Source organism: Bubalus kerabau, chromosome 21 (genome assembly GCF_029407905.1).
Source record: "Bubalus kerabau isolate K-KA32 ecotype Philippines breed swamp buffalo chromosome 21, PCC_UOA_SB_1v2, whole genome shotgun sequence".
NCBI classification, from domain to species: Eukaryota; Metazoa; Chordata; class Mammalia; order Artiodactyla; family Bovidae; genus Bubalus; species Bubalus kerabau.
Window position 1 is genome coordinate 35,738,868 of NC_073644.1, and position 15,266 is coordinate 35,754,133.

At 41.3% G+C, this 15,266-nt stretch overlaps 1 protein-coding gene across 1 annotated transcript in view; it reads right to left on the bottom strand.

The window, feature by feature from the left end:
* TTC39C (tetratricopeptide repeat domain 39C) overlaps positions 1–15,266 on the bottom strand; it is a 101,950-nt gene that overhangs the window by 55,850 nt on the left and 30,834 nt on the right. The window contains exon 2 of the mRNA XM_055559707.1: positions 2,239–2,287. Within this exon, the coding sequence (XP_055415682.1) occupies positions 2,239–2,287 (49 nt within the window). The remainder of the gene's footprint in view (positions 1–2,238; positions 2,288–15,266) is intronic.

Sequence of the window (15,266 nt, forward strand, 5' to 3'; positions counted from 1 at the left end):
AAGCCCGAATGAAAACCCATGTCACCAGAAGCTGGTCTGGTGCCTGTCACTGGTGCTGCAAGGCTGCAGACAACATGCCCCTTTGGTGAGCTTTTTCTGTCTGGAATCTAAATGCTTTCTCCATTTTACCTCTCTCAGTCTCTACTCAAGATTTTTTTTTTTTTTTTTTTGCAGTTATATACAGGATGCTGCTGCTGCTGCTGCTAAGTCGCTTCAGTCGTGTCCGACTCTGTGCGACCCCAGAGACGGCAGCCCACCAGGCTCCGCTGTCCCTGGGATTCTCCAGGCAAGAACACTGGAGTGGGTTGCCATCTAATTCTCCAATGCATGCAAGTGAAAAGTGAAAGTGAAGTCACTCAGTCGTCTCTGACTCTAGCCATCCCATGGACTGCAGCCTACCAGGCTCCTCCGTCCATGGGATTTTCCAGGCAAAAGTACTGGAGTGGGGTGCCATTGCCTTCTCCTCTATACAGGATACTTTCCTTAAAATTATGTTTGAAAGTAGTTTGTATGATAAGTATTTCTGAAAAATAAAAGCAGTCAATTTTCTGCATTGCCCAATTTACTTTAAAACCTAACTGCAACCTATTCCCTCAATTCCTAAATACTAACAACATTCAAAACCCCAGTAGAAACTGAGAAACTTTAAGTCTGCTAAATTAACTTGTCTTCCAGTCCACATTTATTCAATAGTTTTAAACTTTTGATAAATAATAATAATAATTAATAAACCTTTGATAAACCTAATAAAAGTTTACTTTCAAACTTTTATTATCCAAAGTCTGACTATTTTCTTTTCAACTCTAATGCATTTTTAATTTTTGGGAAGTGAAAGTGTCTCAGTCCTGTCCGACTCTTTGTGACCCCATGAACTGTAGCCTGCCAGGCTCCTCCATCCATGGGATTTTTCAGGCTAGAATACTGGAGTGGGTAGCCGTTCCCTTCTCCAGGGGATCTTCCCAACTCAGGGACTGAACCCAGGTCTCCTGCATTGCAGGTGGATTCTTTACCAGGTGAACTACCAGGGAAGACCTCCGATCTTTCAATTACATTTTTATTTTAAAAACGATTTTGCTTGGAAAAAATATAATACTCTAGAAAATATAAGCATTTAATTTTTTAAATTAAGGAAGGATAGAACTGGACATGGAACTGGACATGACTGGTTCCAAACTGGGAAAGGAGTACATCAAGGCTGTATATTGTCACCCTGCTTACTTAACTTATATGCAGAGTACATCATGAGAAATGCTGGGCTGGAAGAAACACAAGCTGGAATCAAGATTGGTGGGAGAAATATCAGTAACCTCAGATACGCAGATGACACCACCCTTATGGCAGAAAGTGAAGAGGAACTAAAAAGCCTCTTGATGAAAGTGAAAGAGAGAGTGAAAAATTTTGCTTAAAGCTCAACATTCAGAAAACTAAGATCATGGCATCTGGTCCCATCACTTCATGGGAAATAGATGGGGAAACAGTGTCAGGCTTTATTTTTTTCGGCTCCAAAATCACTGCAGATGGTGATTGCCGCCATGAAACTAAAAGACGCTTACTCCTTGGAAGAAAAGTTATGACCAACCTAGATAGCATATTCAAAAGCAGAGACATTACTTTGCCAACAAAGGTTCGTCTAGTCAAGGCTATGGTTTTTCCAGTAGTCATGTATGGATGTGAGAGTTGGACTGTGAAGAAGGCTGAGCGCCGAAGAATTGATGCTTTTCAACTGTGGTGTTGGAGAAGACTTTTGCGAGTGCCTTGGACTGCAAGGAGATCCAACCAGTCTATTCTAAATGAGATCAGTCCTGGGTGTTCTTTGGAGGGAATGATGCTAAAACTGAAACTCCAGTACTTTGGCCACCTCATATGAAGGTTGACTGATTGGAAAAGACTCTGATGCTGGGAGGGATTGGGGGCAGGAGGAGAAGGGGACGACAGAGGATGAGATGGCTGGATGGCATCACTGACTCGATGGATGTGAGTCTGAGTGAACTCTGGGAGTTGGTGATGGACAGGGAGACCTGGCATGCTGCGATTCATGGGGTCACAAAGAGTTGGACACAACTAAGCGACTGAACTGAACTGATCTCATACGTGTTGGTGTATAGACAAAAGTTATATTCCAGTTTAAACTGCAAAAGATTTTCCACAAGAGTGTATCTATACAGCCAGTAACCATTAAAAGACAGACATTATGTGTTTGCTTCCTTCCCACCACAACCTCTTCCCACATCAACTTACCAAAAAACTGACAAAGCTGGCTCCAAAACTCATTAACGGGCTATGATTTCTGTTAAGAAAACAAAGTAAAATTAAAATTACTTTCTTGTAAAAATTTTAAAAACATTTGATATACCAGGATCACAGCAGACTCCTAATAATTATTTAATGTAAGTTGTTAAGGTCTTCAAGTCGATTTAATTACCCCAAGAGTAAAATTAAAAAGGCACAGAAGTTCACAGATCTATCAGGACAGAACCTCCCTCTCATCTGACTCTTCAAAGCAAGGAGAACAAGGTCATATTATAATAGATGTTGCTTTAGTAAATCAATCTGATATCTGGAAAAATGTGGCCAAAGGAAGATTATTAACATTTATTATTATTTTTTTAATTTCTCTATATTTTAAAAACTGAAGTACAGTTGATTTACAATGTTTCAGGTACAGAGCAAAGTGGTTCAGTTCCACATACATTTTCAGATTCTTTTCCACTGTAAGTTATCACAAGGCACTGAATATAGTTCCCTGTGCTATATACAGTAGATCCTTGTTTATCTATTTTATATATAGCAGTATGTATGTTAATCCCAAATTTGTAATTTATCCACCACCCCACCCCACCCCCCTCACCTCCCCCCCCCGTTCATTTTCCTCTTTGGTAACCATAAATTTGTTTCCTATATCTGTGAGTCTATTTCTGTTCTGTAAATAAGCTCATTTGTATTGCTTTTTTAGATTCCACATACAAGTGATATCATTTGACATTAATATTTGCTTTTAAAATGCAAAACATGCTCAAAAGTTAGCACACATAAAATATTATTTTCAGAGTAGATCAAAAGGTTTTATAACAAGCCAAACTCACTTATACCATGCAAAGAACTTTTAGAATGCCTCATGGAGCCAGTCACCACCCTGCTGTAAGATACAGTCATTATCCCAATTTTATACATATACAGCCAGATCAAACTAGTACAGAAATCCAAATCTCTGTAAATGGCACTAAAAAGGAAAGCAAATTGTAACAGCCTTCTTAAAAATAATGGTCCTGGCTTTTGTTATTATGTAAATAATAACAAATAATAATAATACTTATTATAAACAAAGGCACAAACAATGTATTTAGACAATCCCCTGTAGGAAATTTAGTCTATGTCCTATGTAACCATGTGTGTGTTTGGGGGTAGGAAGGAAATGGCAACCCACTCCAGTATTCATGCCTGGAAAATCCCATGGACTGAGGAGCCTGGTGGGCTACAATCCATGGGGTCGCAAAGAGTTGGACATGACTGAGCAACTTCTGTGTGTGTGTGTGTGTATGGGAGGAAAAGTGTGCCCATTTAGATGGATAAAATGGCAACCCACTCCAGTACTTTTGCTTGGAAAATCCCATGGATGGAGGAGCCTGGAAGGCTGCAGTCCATGGGGTCGCGGAGGGTCGGACACGACTGAGAGACTTCACTTTCACTTTTCACTTTCATGCACTGGAGAAGGAAATGGCAACCCACTCCAGTGTTCTTGCCTGGAGAATCCCAGGGATGGGGGAGCTTGTTGGTCTGCTGTCTATGGGGTCTCACAGAGTCGGATATGACTGAAGTGACTTAGCATCAGTTAGAACTGGACATGGAACAGACTGGTTCCAAATAGGAAAAGGAGTACGTCAAGGCTGTACATTGTCACCCTGCTTATTTAACTTATATGCAGAGTACATCATGAGAAACACTGGGCTGGAAGAAGCACAAGCTGGAATCACGACTGCCGGGAGAAATATCAATAACCTCAGATATGCAGATGACACCACCCTTATGGCAGAAAGTGAAGAGGAACTCAAAAGCCTCTTGATGAAAGTGAAAGAGGAGAGTGAAAAAGTTGGCCTAAAGCTCAACATTCAGAAAACGAAGATCATGGCATCTGGTCCCATCACTTCATGGGAAATAGATGGGGAAACAGTGGAAACAGTGTCAGACTTTGTTTTTTTTTTTTTTTGGCTCCAAAATCACTGCAGATGGTGACTGCAGCCATGAAATTAAAAGACGCTTACTCCTTGGAAGAAAAGTTATGACCAACCTAGATAGCATATTCAAAAGCAGAGACATTACTTTGCCAACAAAGGTCCACCTAGTCAAGGCTATGGTTTTCCCAGTGGTCATGTATGGATGTGAGAATTGGACTGTGAAGAAAACTGAGTGCTGAAGAATTGATGCTTTTGAACTGGGGTGCTGGAGAAGACTCTGGAGAGTCCCTTGGACTTCGAGGAGATCCAACCAGTCCATTCTGAAGGAGATCAGCCCTGGGATTTCTTTGGAGGGAATGATGCTGAAGCTGAAACTCCAGTACTTTGGCCACCTCATGCGAAGAGTTGACTCATTGGAAAAGACTCTGATGCTGAGAAGGATTAGGGGCAGGAGGCGAAGGGGATGACAGAGGATGAGATGGCTGGATGGCATCACTGACTCGATGGACGTGAGTCTGAGTGAACTCCGGGAGTTGGTGATGGACAGGGAGGCCTGGCGTGCTGCGATTCATAGGGTCGCAGAGTCGGACATTACTGAGCGACTGACCTGACCTGACCTGAGTGATGGGTGAAGAATCCCACACCAGCACTCACAGCCAAGAACCAGCTGTAACACACCTCCCGAGCATGCAGGGCAGGCTGCATCCTCCCAACTCTGCACCAGCCAGGTCAGAGGTCAGTTTTCCACTCCACGGCTCTCCCCTAACATGTCATGACAGACTCCCATCTCGCAGTATTATAATCTGGATTGTGTAATCAGGGTCCTCTCCAGAATGCTATTTTCTGCCTTGTCCCCCTCATCGTCATGCCTTACACACAGTGGGCAACCAACAAAGACAAATCAGTGATTCAATGCAAGAGCTCCGCCTTTCAGAAACAGACACACTTCAATCAAGAGTTGAGCAGCCCGGCTTCCCCCATCCTTGCCTGCTCCCTGCTTACACATCAGCCACTGTCCATGAGAGAAACCAAAGAAGCTAATCAAGAGCCTAGTGTTGCTACTGCTACATTTGCTTCTTGTTCTGGACTAAAATTAGGTTTCTGGGAGCCAAGGCTATTAATGATTCATGGTGCCCTGGCCAAGCCCTTAGTACTTCACATACCCTCTTCTCATTTAAGTGACAAATCAGCCCAAGAGAAACATTTTTCCCTCCTTGAGGTACTATCTCCATAAACCCCAGGGCACCGAGGTGCATTAGCCACTTGATAATGAACTGATCGAGAAGCAGGAATCTTCCTGCTGCCCTTAGCCTGGTGCTGTATGCACTTCATCTAACAAGAGTCCCTTGTTGCATTCACCTGATTTTCTTTAACTCAACATGATCCAGGTGATCATGTATTAATTGAGCTCCTCTAAATCAATCTTGGCCCCTACATGTGTTTCTACATAAAACTGATTCAGTTTGGAGACTTGGAAATGTTCTCAAAGAGTGCAAGGATCATCACTTCAACACAATGCTGGTGGCAAAGAAGGAAAGGTGCTCGTTTCTACAACAACAATAAAAAAGTGTGAGGAGGAGAGAGCTGCAAGGGAGCTTGTAAATTACATATAAAACAACTGGGACGTAAGAGACATATAAAACCACAAATACAAATTCGTGTGCATGCCTAGTCGTGTCCAACTCCTTGCAACCCCATGGACCATAGCCCACCAGGCTCTTCTGTCCATGGAATTTTCCAGGCAAGAATACTGGAATGGGTTGCCATTTTCCACTCCAAGGGATCTTCCTGACCCAGGGATAGAACCCACATCTTTTTCATCTATATCCACACATACACTAGCAACAATTACAAAACGAAACCTAAAAAATTATCAATCACAATAGCACCAGAATATTAATAGTTAAGGATAACTCTACCCAACATGCACAACACTGCTATGCCAAAAACTCACAACAATAAAGAAAACGAAAAATCTAAGTCAACATTTTGCAACAGTGGCACTCTTAACATTTGGGGCCAGATAATTTTGTTGGGGAGCTGCTGTACTATGCATTGTAGAATATTGAGCAGCATCTCTGTCCTCTACCTACAAGATGACAGGAGTACAAGCCACTGCCTCCCTCTACACACACCACCCCCAAAGGCTCTGACAACAAAATGTCTCTAGATTGCCAAATGTAATATCGGGACAAAATCAACCCTAGTTGTGAAACACTAATATAAATAAAGAGACATCCAATTCTTACGGATTGGAAGACTCATAATTGAAGAGATAGTACCTTCTCCAGAGAAGGCAATAGCACCCCACTCCAGTACTGTTGCCTGGAAAATCCCATGGATGGAGGAGCCTGGTAGGCTGCTGTCTATGGGGTTGCACAGAGTTGGATACGACTGAGCGACTTCCCTTTCACTTTTCCCTTTCATGCATTGGAGAAGGAAATGGCAACCCACTCCAGTGTTCTTGCCTGGAGAATCCCAGGGACGGGGGAGCCTGGTGGGCTGCCGTCTATGGGGTCGCACAGAGTCGGACACGACTGAGGCAACTTAGCAGCAGCAGCAATACTTTCTCTTAAACTGAACTGCGGCTCCAATACAATCTCAAGCAAAATCCCAGGGGAGGGTGTGTTGAAAAGTTGATTCTAGAATCTACATGGAGATAAAAAGTGCTCCATAACTAAACTAAAAATATACATGGAAAAGCAAAATACTTAGAATGGCCAAATCAAATCTGAAAGACCAACAAAGCTGTAGATTTACATTACCCAATAACAGAACTGAATTAAAATTGAGAATCTCTGGTCACTCACAGGAGACTGAAAAAGGCAAATACACATATTCAACAAACAGCTCATCTTGAGACCACATAAAGAACATCCATGAACTAGTTTAAAAAAAAATGACTGGCAACCCAGTTTAAAAAAAAAAAAAAGGGCAGAAGTCTTGGACAGGCACTTCACAAGAGAGGATATCCAAAAGTTAATACATATATTAAAAAGTGTTGAAAAGCACTCATTACCAGAGAAACACAAATTAAAACCAAAATGCTGCTGCTGCGTCGCTTCAGTTGTGTCCGACTCTGTGCAACCCCATGGACTGCACCCCACCAGGCTCCCGCGTCCCTGGGATTCTCCAGGCAAGAGTACTGGAGTGGGTTGCCATTTCCTTTTCCAATGTGTGAAAGTGAAAAGTGAAAGTGAAGTCGCTCAGTGAAGTCGCTCAGTCGTGTCTGACTCTTAGTGACCCCATGGACTGCAGCCTACCAGCCTTCTCCGTCCATGGGATTTTCCAAGCAAGAGTACTGGAGTGGGCTGCCATTGCCCTCTCCGAAAACCAAAACGAGATACCAGTATATGCTTATCAGACTGGCCACACTTGTAAGGACTGGTAATAATACCGTGTGTTAATGAGGATGTGGAGTCTCTGGACTCTAAAACACTGCCTAGCAGTATTTACTAAAGTGATATGCCTACTCTACTAAACCCCATCCACACTTCCTCCCCCCACCCCCATCCACATTTCTGATCTACTAACCACAGGCCTATCTATGACTCAGTAAGTTCACTCCTAAGTATACAAGTACAACAGAATTGCATTATTATGCTCCCAAAAGACATGTATGGTTTTTTAATAGTATTATTCTTAGCAGCCTCAAACTGGAAACAATTCAAATGCCCATGAACAGCAGAATGGATCAAATAATCGCAGCAGTGGACGAAATAGTTCACAGCTGTGAAAACAAACTAGTGCTGAAGGTAAAAACATGAATTAATCTCATAGATGCAGAGTGAAGGAAGTCAGATATACAGGAGTGTATACTGAGTGATTCCACTTACGTGAAGTTCAAAATCACTATTCTGACCACTAATGATGACAGATTGCACAACAGCGGTACCTTTGAGGGGGTACTGACTGAGAAAGAGCCCGAGGAAGGATGCTGCGATGTTAGAAATATCTGTTATCTGGATGTAAGTAGTTAACACTGTGATATTTACATATTCTTTACTATATGGAAAGTTTTTCCTTATGAAAAAAGGAAAATTCAAAAAAAATAAATCAGATAAATGATCACTGATATGTATTCGATGCTATTAGTGAATCAGTATTAATTTTTTAGGTATGAAAATGGTATTATTCCTACATTTTAAGGACTTTTTAAGAGATGTATATAAAAGCATTTACAGATGAAATGACGGCTGAGATTTGTTTCAAAAATAATTTGAGGTAGGAGAATTAAAAGTCAGCAGAAGTATACATAAAACATGATTTCCCATGACTTGATTAATGCTGCCTGATTGGAAGATGGGAATTGATTAAACTATTTTATATACTTTGGAAGCTATAGGCTATTTTTCAAAATAAAAACTTAAAAAAGCATAAAAACACTCCCCAAAGGTGATGTCTTTTGGAATTGTTTGATGAGAAGGATTCTAATAATCACTGTCATAGTTTGCTTTTTGAATATGAACCATCAGTAATAAAATGACTTAAAATTTTCTGTCTGAAGTCTCTCCCAAAGGTGGGAAAACTGTTAAAAACACAAAGATGCAGTGGATATTCTGTTTCTAAATTTATGAACATTGCCATGGAAATTCAAAAACAACAAAGTTTCTCCAACATATTAAAAATTGGATTGATGAAGACTGTTTCTTAAAATACAGTGGGAGGTAATATACATATTTGATTCTCAAAGGAATATCCTTCCATTAAATACCTATAACTAACCGAATATGCTTTTTCAAATGTAATTTTATCCCCTAAACATGGTGGCAAATGGCTGGAGTTAAGACTGATTTTTCTGAAAATGTCTTGTATTCATATAATGTTACGTTCTTAGAATCCTCCAAAATTACTTTTCTCCCCTTCAAATGAGTGGGGAGGCTGGACTTTGTGTATTATCAAGGAAATATGGGTCCATCTGAACTTCATCAGCCCATGGCAGTCACCCTCAAACCTGAAGACTGAAGAAACAGTCACCTAAATTCAACCCCTTACCCCGACTGCTCTTAAAAGGCCCGTGCCTTTTCTGTGACCCATGCTGTTTTCAAAATCAGTCCCAGAGGATCATAGGGGTCAAACAATCACCCATCAAGGCATCACTAAGTGCTTCTCTAGAAGCCTCAAACCATCCTTCAGAGACACAATGTTTGCTAACAGGATCAGTGATAGCCTCTGCTTTGACCAGTATTTTCAAACACAGGCTTTAAGGAGATGAAACTGATTCAGCGTTTCACTTGTATTTCTACAAGTAAAGTAAAATAATGCCAACAGAAGAAAAAAAGCTAAGTCCATGAAGTCATTCACTGCAGCATTATCCAGAATAAGAAAAACCTGGGTGGAAAAAGTAACTGTCTATATAGAGAAAAAACTTCATGACGCTGGATTTGGCAATGATTTCTGTGCCAAGAGACACAATCAACAAAGTGAAAAGGTAACCTACGGAATGGCAGAAAATATTTGCAAATCACACCCGACAAAGGGTTAACATCCAGACTAAATAAAGAACGTCTACAACTCAACAAAAATAGTGAACAACCTGATTAAAAAGTGAGTCAAGGACATGAATTGATATTTCTCCAAAATGATATACAAGTGACTAATAAGCACATGACAAGTTGCTCACCACCACTAATCATTAGGGAAATACCGGTGAAAGCCACGACGAGATATCACATCACACCTGTTAAAATGGACACTATCAAAATAAAAGAAAACATACTGATACAAATGTTGAAGAACATGGAGAAATGAGAACCACTGTGCACTGAGCGGCGATGTAAAATGATGCGGCCACCACAGAAATCAGTATCACAGCTCCACACACACAAAATCAAAACAGAATTACCACGTGACCCAACAATTTCACACGGGTATGCACGCAAAAGAACTGAAACCAGGAACTCAAATAGATTTTTGTATGCCCATATTCTAGCAGCATTATTCACCGATAACCAAAGGTGGAAGCAACCTGAGTGTCCACTGATGGATGAACAGATGAGCAAAATGTGGTGTATATAAACAATGAAATACTATTTGACCTTAAAAAGAAGTAAATTCGGACACACGCTGCAATATGGATGAACCTTCAGGACACTATGCCAACCGAAATAAACCAGTTATGAAAAGTACTGTCTGATTTCACACAGGATACCTAGAGCAGTCAAATTAGAGACAGGAAGTAGAAGGGTGGTTGCTAAGGCCTGGGGGTTGGAGAGAACGAGCTGCTGTTGTTTAAGGGATATGAAGTTTCAGTTTTGCAAGATGAAACGAGTTCTAAAGATGGGCTGCACACCGATGTGAATGTACTTAAACACACTTAACTGCACTCCTAACAATGGTTAAGATGGTAAACTTTATGTTATTTACCACATATGTTTATTTTATTTTACCACAACTAAAAATTTTCTGAAAATGGAAAGACGTCTACAATAGAAAAGATGAGTCATGAAATAACCAGATGGAATATTATCACCTAGAAAAATGCCTGACAGAATTTAACATGACAACAAAAGTTCTGTGTACATTATGTTCCAGTATGTATAAACAGTAAAAAAAAAAAAAAAAAAAAAAAAAAGAATATTGGTTGTGGGGGAGGGGCAATAAGATTAAAGGTGATTCTGTACATGATTAATGTGTACATCGGGGAATAAACAGTCATGACTAAAGATGCTCTGATCACCATGTGTGCCTCCGTAATGTCACTGCAGACTTTCTACACTTAGACACCTTTTAGAGAGAAAAGTGCATCATTTAAGTCAATTTACTTGTTCTAAATACTCCCTGTGTTTCAGTCATTGCTTTGATACAATTTCTCAACAGAATATATATATATATATATATATATCACCCAGTCAATCAAACAGAATAATGGGGCGATTCAACAGCAAAACAGCCCAAACCTGCTTACATGGGAGTGAGTTACTCACTTAGTGACCAGCTGTAGCCCAGAGCGCTGTTAACACAAGGCTAATAGAGAAATGCCCACCCCCCCCCCACCGCCCCAGCCCAAAGGAAAGAGAGAAACTTATATGAGGGGACTCCCAAACAGTTGGATTGTTTTCCAAAAATAAATGCAAATGACTTGGATATTGCTTTTCATATTAACTACTTAAGCAGTGTAAGATCTTAAATGCATCCCTTTCAAAATAAAGAAAGGAGACTGAAGAATTGATGCTTTTAAACTGTGGTGCTAGAGAAAACTCTTGAGAGTCCCTTGGACTGCAAGTGTAGAGAGAAAGTCTGCGGTCAGTCCAGTCAGTCAGTCCTAAAGGAAATCAACCCTGAAAATTCATTGGAAGGACTGATGCTGAAGCTCCAATACTTTGGCCACCTCATGCAAAGAGCTGACTCATTGGAAAAGACCCTGATGCTGGGAAAGATTGAGGGCAGAAGGAGAAGGGGGAGGCAGAGGATGAGATGGTTGGATGGCATCACTGACTCAATGGACATGAGTTTGAGCAAACTCTGGGAGAGAGTGGAGGACAGGGAAGCCTGGCATGCTGCAGTCCGTGGGGTCGCATAAGAGTCGGACACAACTTAGCAACTGAATAGCAACAAAGATATCCAATAGAACCACAATTTTTTTTTTTTGCCATTTGAATGAATTATCTCATTTTTTTCATTTTTAATACTGAAATCTTCCATCTAGCTAACTCCTCCCTACAACTTGTAAGAAAAATAATCAGTAAAAAGCTCAATAGGAAGGAGTTTTAATGAAAGCTGAGTTAAAATCTAAAGCACACTGAAGTCCGTACTAACTGGATTAAGTCTTGAAATTCTTCGATTTCTGGGGATGCCAACAACCTGAATGTAGACCTCACTTAATTTGTACTTGTGGGCCCCTGAGTGATTGGCTCAATTTTCACTGCCCTGTGTTTCAAGTTCTCTAACTTTGAGTACACTGTGAGCACAACAGCTAAGACGAACTTGATTCTTCTGCAATCAATTATGTTTCCCAAATATACTGATCTTACTTTTTTTTAAAACCCTACTCAGAAATGGGAAATTCTCCCAGTGAGTTACTTGGAGGTTTCAATCCTAATTCAAGGACGTGGCAGCAATAATATAGACTGGGATATCTAACCTTCCCGAGTCAAAGATATGAAACTGTCCTCACTGACTAAAGACACTGAAAGTTTTCTCTGTTCTCATACCATGAAAGCGAGGAAGAACAGCGACGTTCTCAGCAACTCATTCACCACCATGCAGTCAACAAACATGGCTAAAGAGAGCATGTGCTGGGTGCAAAAGAGGGCCCTCAGAAGCAAGGAAGGAAAATCTCTAGAGCACAGGTCTAGCAAGAAAAGTACCCTATTCCCTCAGATGTTGACCAAGGAAAACAGAATGTGAAAGGATTTTTCTTGACATGATTTGCAATAGATAAGGATATTTTTCAAAAGGAAAATCTAATTATTCTGAAAGCACCTTAGTTAAAAAGTACATGCTTGCTTTACATGTGATATACAGCATCCCTAGGTCTCATATAGGATCAGAGTGCATCAGTGGAATATTTCCCTTTGAAACTTTTTACAAGCTGGAATATAAAATTCATGATCTGGTTTTTCTAGAAAGAAATCACCTTCATAGGAATCCCAGTGGATCTATCCCATTCACTAAGTATCATCCCCCTGACAGATCTGAGAATTAGGAAGCCGGTCCACGGACCCCATTGCTCCACTTCTTCTAATTCTCCCTGATAAATTTCCAATTTTAAAGCAGCTTCCTTTAGCACGCAACCACCTCTGAGCCTGCGCAGTGAGGGACTGAAGTGTCAAGTTTATCCAAGCCAAATGATAAGGAGAGTGATTAAGAAATCAGGCCCAGGACTTCCCTAGTGGTTAAAAACCCACCTGCCAGTGCAGGAGACATGGTTCAATCCCTGGCCCAGGAAGATCCCACATGCCGCGGGGCAACTGAGCCTGTGTGTGCGCCACAACTACTGAAGCTCCCGTGCTCCGCAACAACAGAAGCCCCTGCAATGGAAAGCCTGCACACCACAATGGAGAGAAGCCCCCTGCACACAACTAGAGAAAGCCCAAGCGCAGTCAAAAATAAAATTAAATTAAAAAAAAAAAGAAATCAGGTCCAACAAAAGCCAACAATTTACTACCAGAGTCAAAGAAACAAGCAAGGGTTTTCCAGGCTGCTCTTCATTTTCATCAACAAAGTTATTTAGGTGAAAACTATGCATTAACTTAAAAAACAAACAGATGTTTAATTTTAAAATCATATAGGCAGGTCATAACAGTCTGTAATTTAAAACTAAATGAAAAATGACCTCTTTTATACACAGTGTTAGAGGAAAAACACTAATAAACTTTGGGTCATTCTTCCATACAAACTATATTTCTTAATACCAAGTATACAGTATATTGCACTATGCATTAGAGACACAAATATAAACACAAAGGCTCATGCCTCTTCATGGAGCCCACACAGTCCAGTTTGGCTGCTAGAAATATTCCAAGAACAAATGGTGATAGAAAGCGAGTGGATAGTTAATTTTACTCAAAGTCATCCTTCGTCATCATCCTTTTCAAGGATGAATGAGGCGTCCTTGAATATCACATTTGATGAAATCTAACAGAGGCTACTTGCCAACTCTGACTGTCGCTTTCTCTAGCGTTTCTTAAGAGGATATATTAATAAGACTAATTGCATCTCTGCATTTTAAGTCTCTGCAGAGTGCTTGCTATTTTATATTTATCTCATTAATCACTCATTTGTTTGAATAAGTGAAAGCTCCCCAAGGTTGGAAGCCCATCTTCGCCAAGTGCCAATGCGTTGAGCTTACAGGACAGAACCTAGCAGATCACCGGCCTCAATCCATGCCTGTCTAATAAACCCACCACCCATCTCCCACGAAGTCCACGCTTCATGCCACTTCATCTGATGGGCCTTCCTCCACAGGTTCTAACAAATTCCCAGAAATGACACTGTTATCAACTCAAGCCCATAAAAACTCTGCTCTAAAAAAAAATAAACACGCTTGCTTCCTTGATCAGAAGACAGCAGTGGAGGATTTCACAGAAAGGCTCTACTCTTTTTCAGATACAATTTATAGTGTGATCCTAGGGCGATGTTTTAGCTAAAGGATAGCCTGTCTCTAAAAACATGGATCCTCACAATCAATCATTCAGCTGATGACTTTTGATTTATGAGCATTTGGATCAGGTCTGATCTTCTGTTCGGACTTGTGTTTATCGTCTGCCCACTCTTCTTAGGGATTTGGGAGTCTTCAGCGCTCCCTCACCCGGCCCCAGGGGCTCCCCACTCTGGTCCAGGAAGGCCGCCAGTTCCCAGGGGGCCGTGTGTTCAGCAACATTTGCACTCACAGCCACTAGGGTGGCTGACTGTTTACTTTTGTTACATTGACTGCTTGTGATGTGGCCTTGTATCTTATCAGAAAATGACCTTGCAATTCACTGCCTGGTGCCAAGAAACCATGAAAGACTCTCTCTGGAGTGAGAGTGAAGTGAGGCCATCAGATTGCAGTGGGGCATGGGAGGATTTCTGGGGGCGAGACTCTGGGGCTCCTCCCCACATAGGGGGCAGCAGCAGCAGACAGTCTGTCTCTCCCTACAGCTTGCAGTAATTATCTACAGGTAGACAGAACGAATGAGCCCCTCTACACAGCACTGAGAAAATAACTGGGCCCTTGAACCTGACTTCCTACAGACAACAGTCCCAGGAAAATCTCCTAGGGACAACTGTCCCAATGGATGCATTTCTAGCCTGTTCCTACATGAAGAATGCATCCCCGTGCATATGGCAAGACACCCCTCACAGCCACTATAGTAATTTAAAATACAGACTCGTTCTACAATTACATGGCAAAACACAGGACTTCACTTTTTAGGCTTGTCTCTGGTATCCTGCGAAGAAGAGCTAGTGGATTCAGGGGTGTATGTCTTAGTCTTGGGATGAAGGGCAATTTGGGGACCAATTACAGAAGAGAAATGGTGAGCAGGATGCAAGACCCAGAGCGCTTAGCTGGTGGGGGAGCTGGCAGCCTGGAGAACTGAGGGCTGCCCTCCCAGTATCCCCAGCACCCAGCCAGTGAGGCCTGTGACCCCAAAAGCCAAGTGAGAGCCA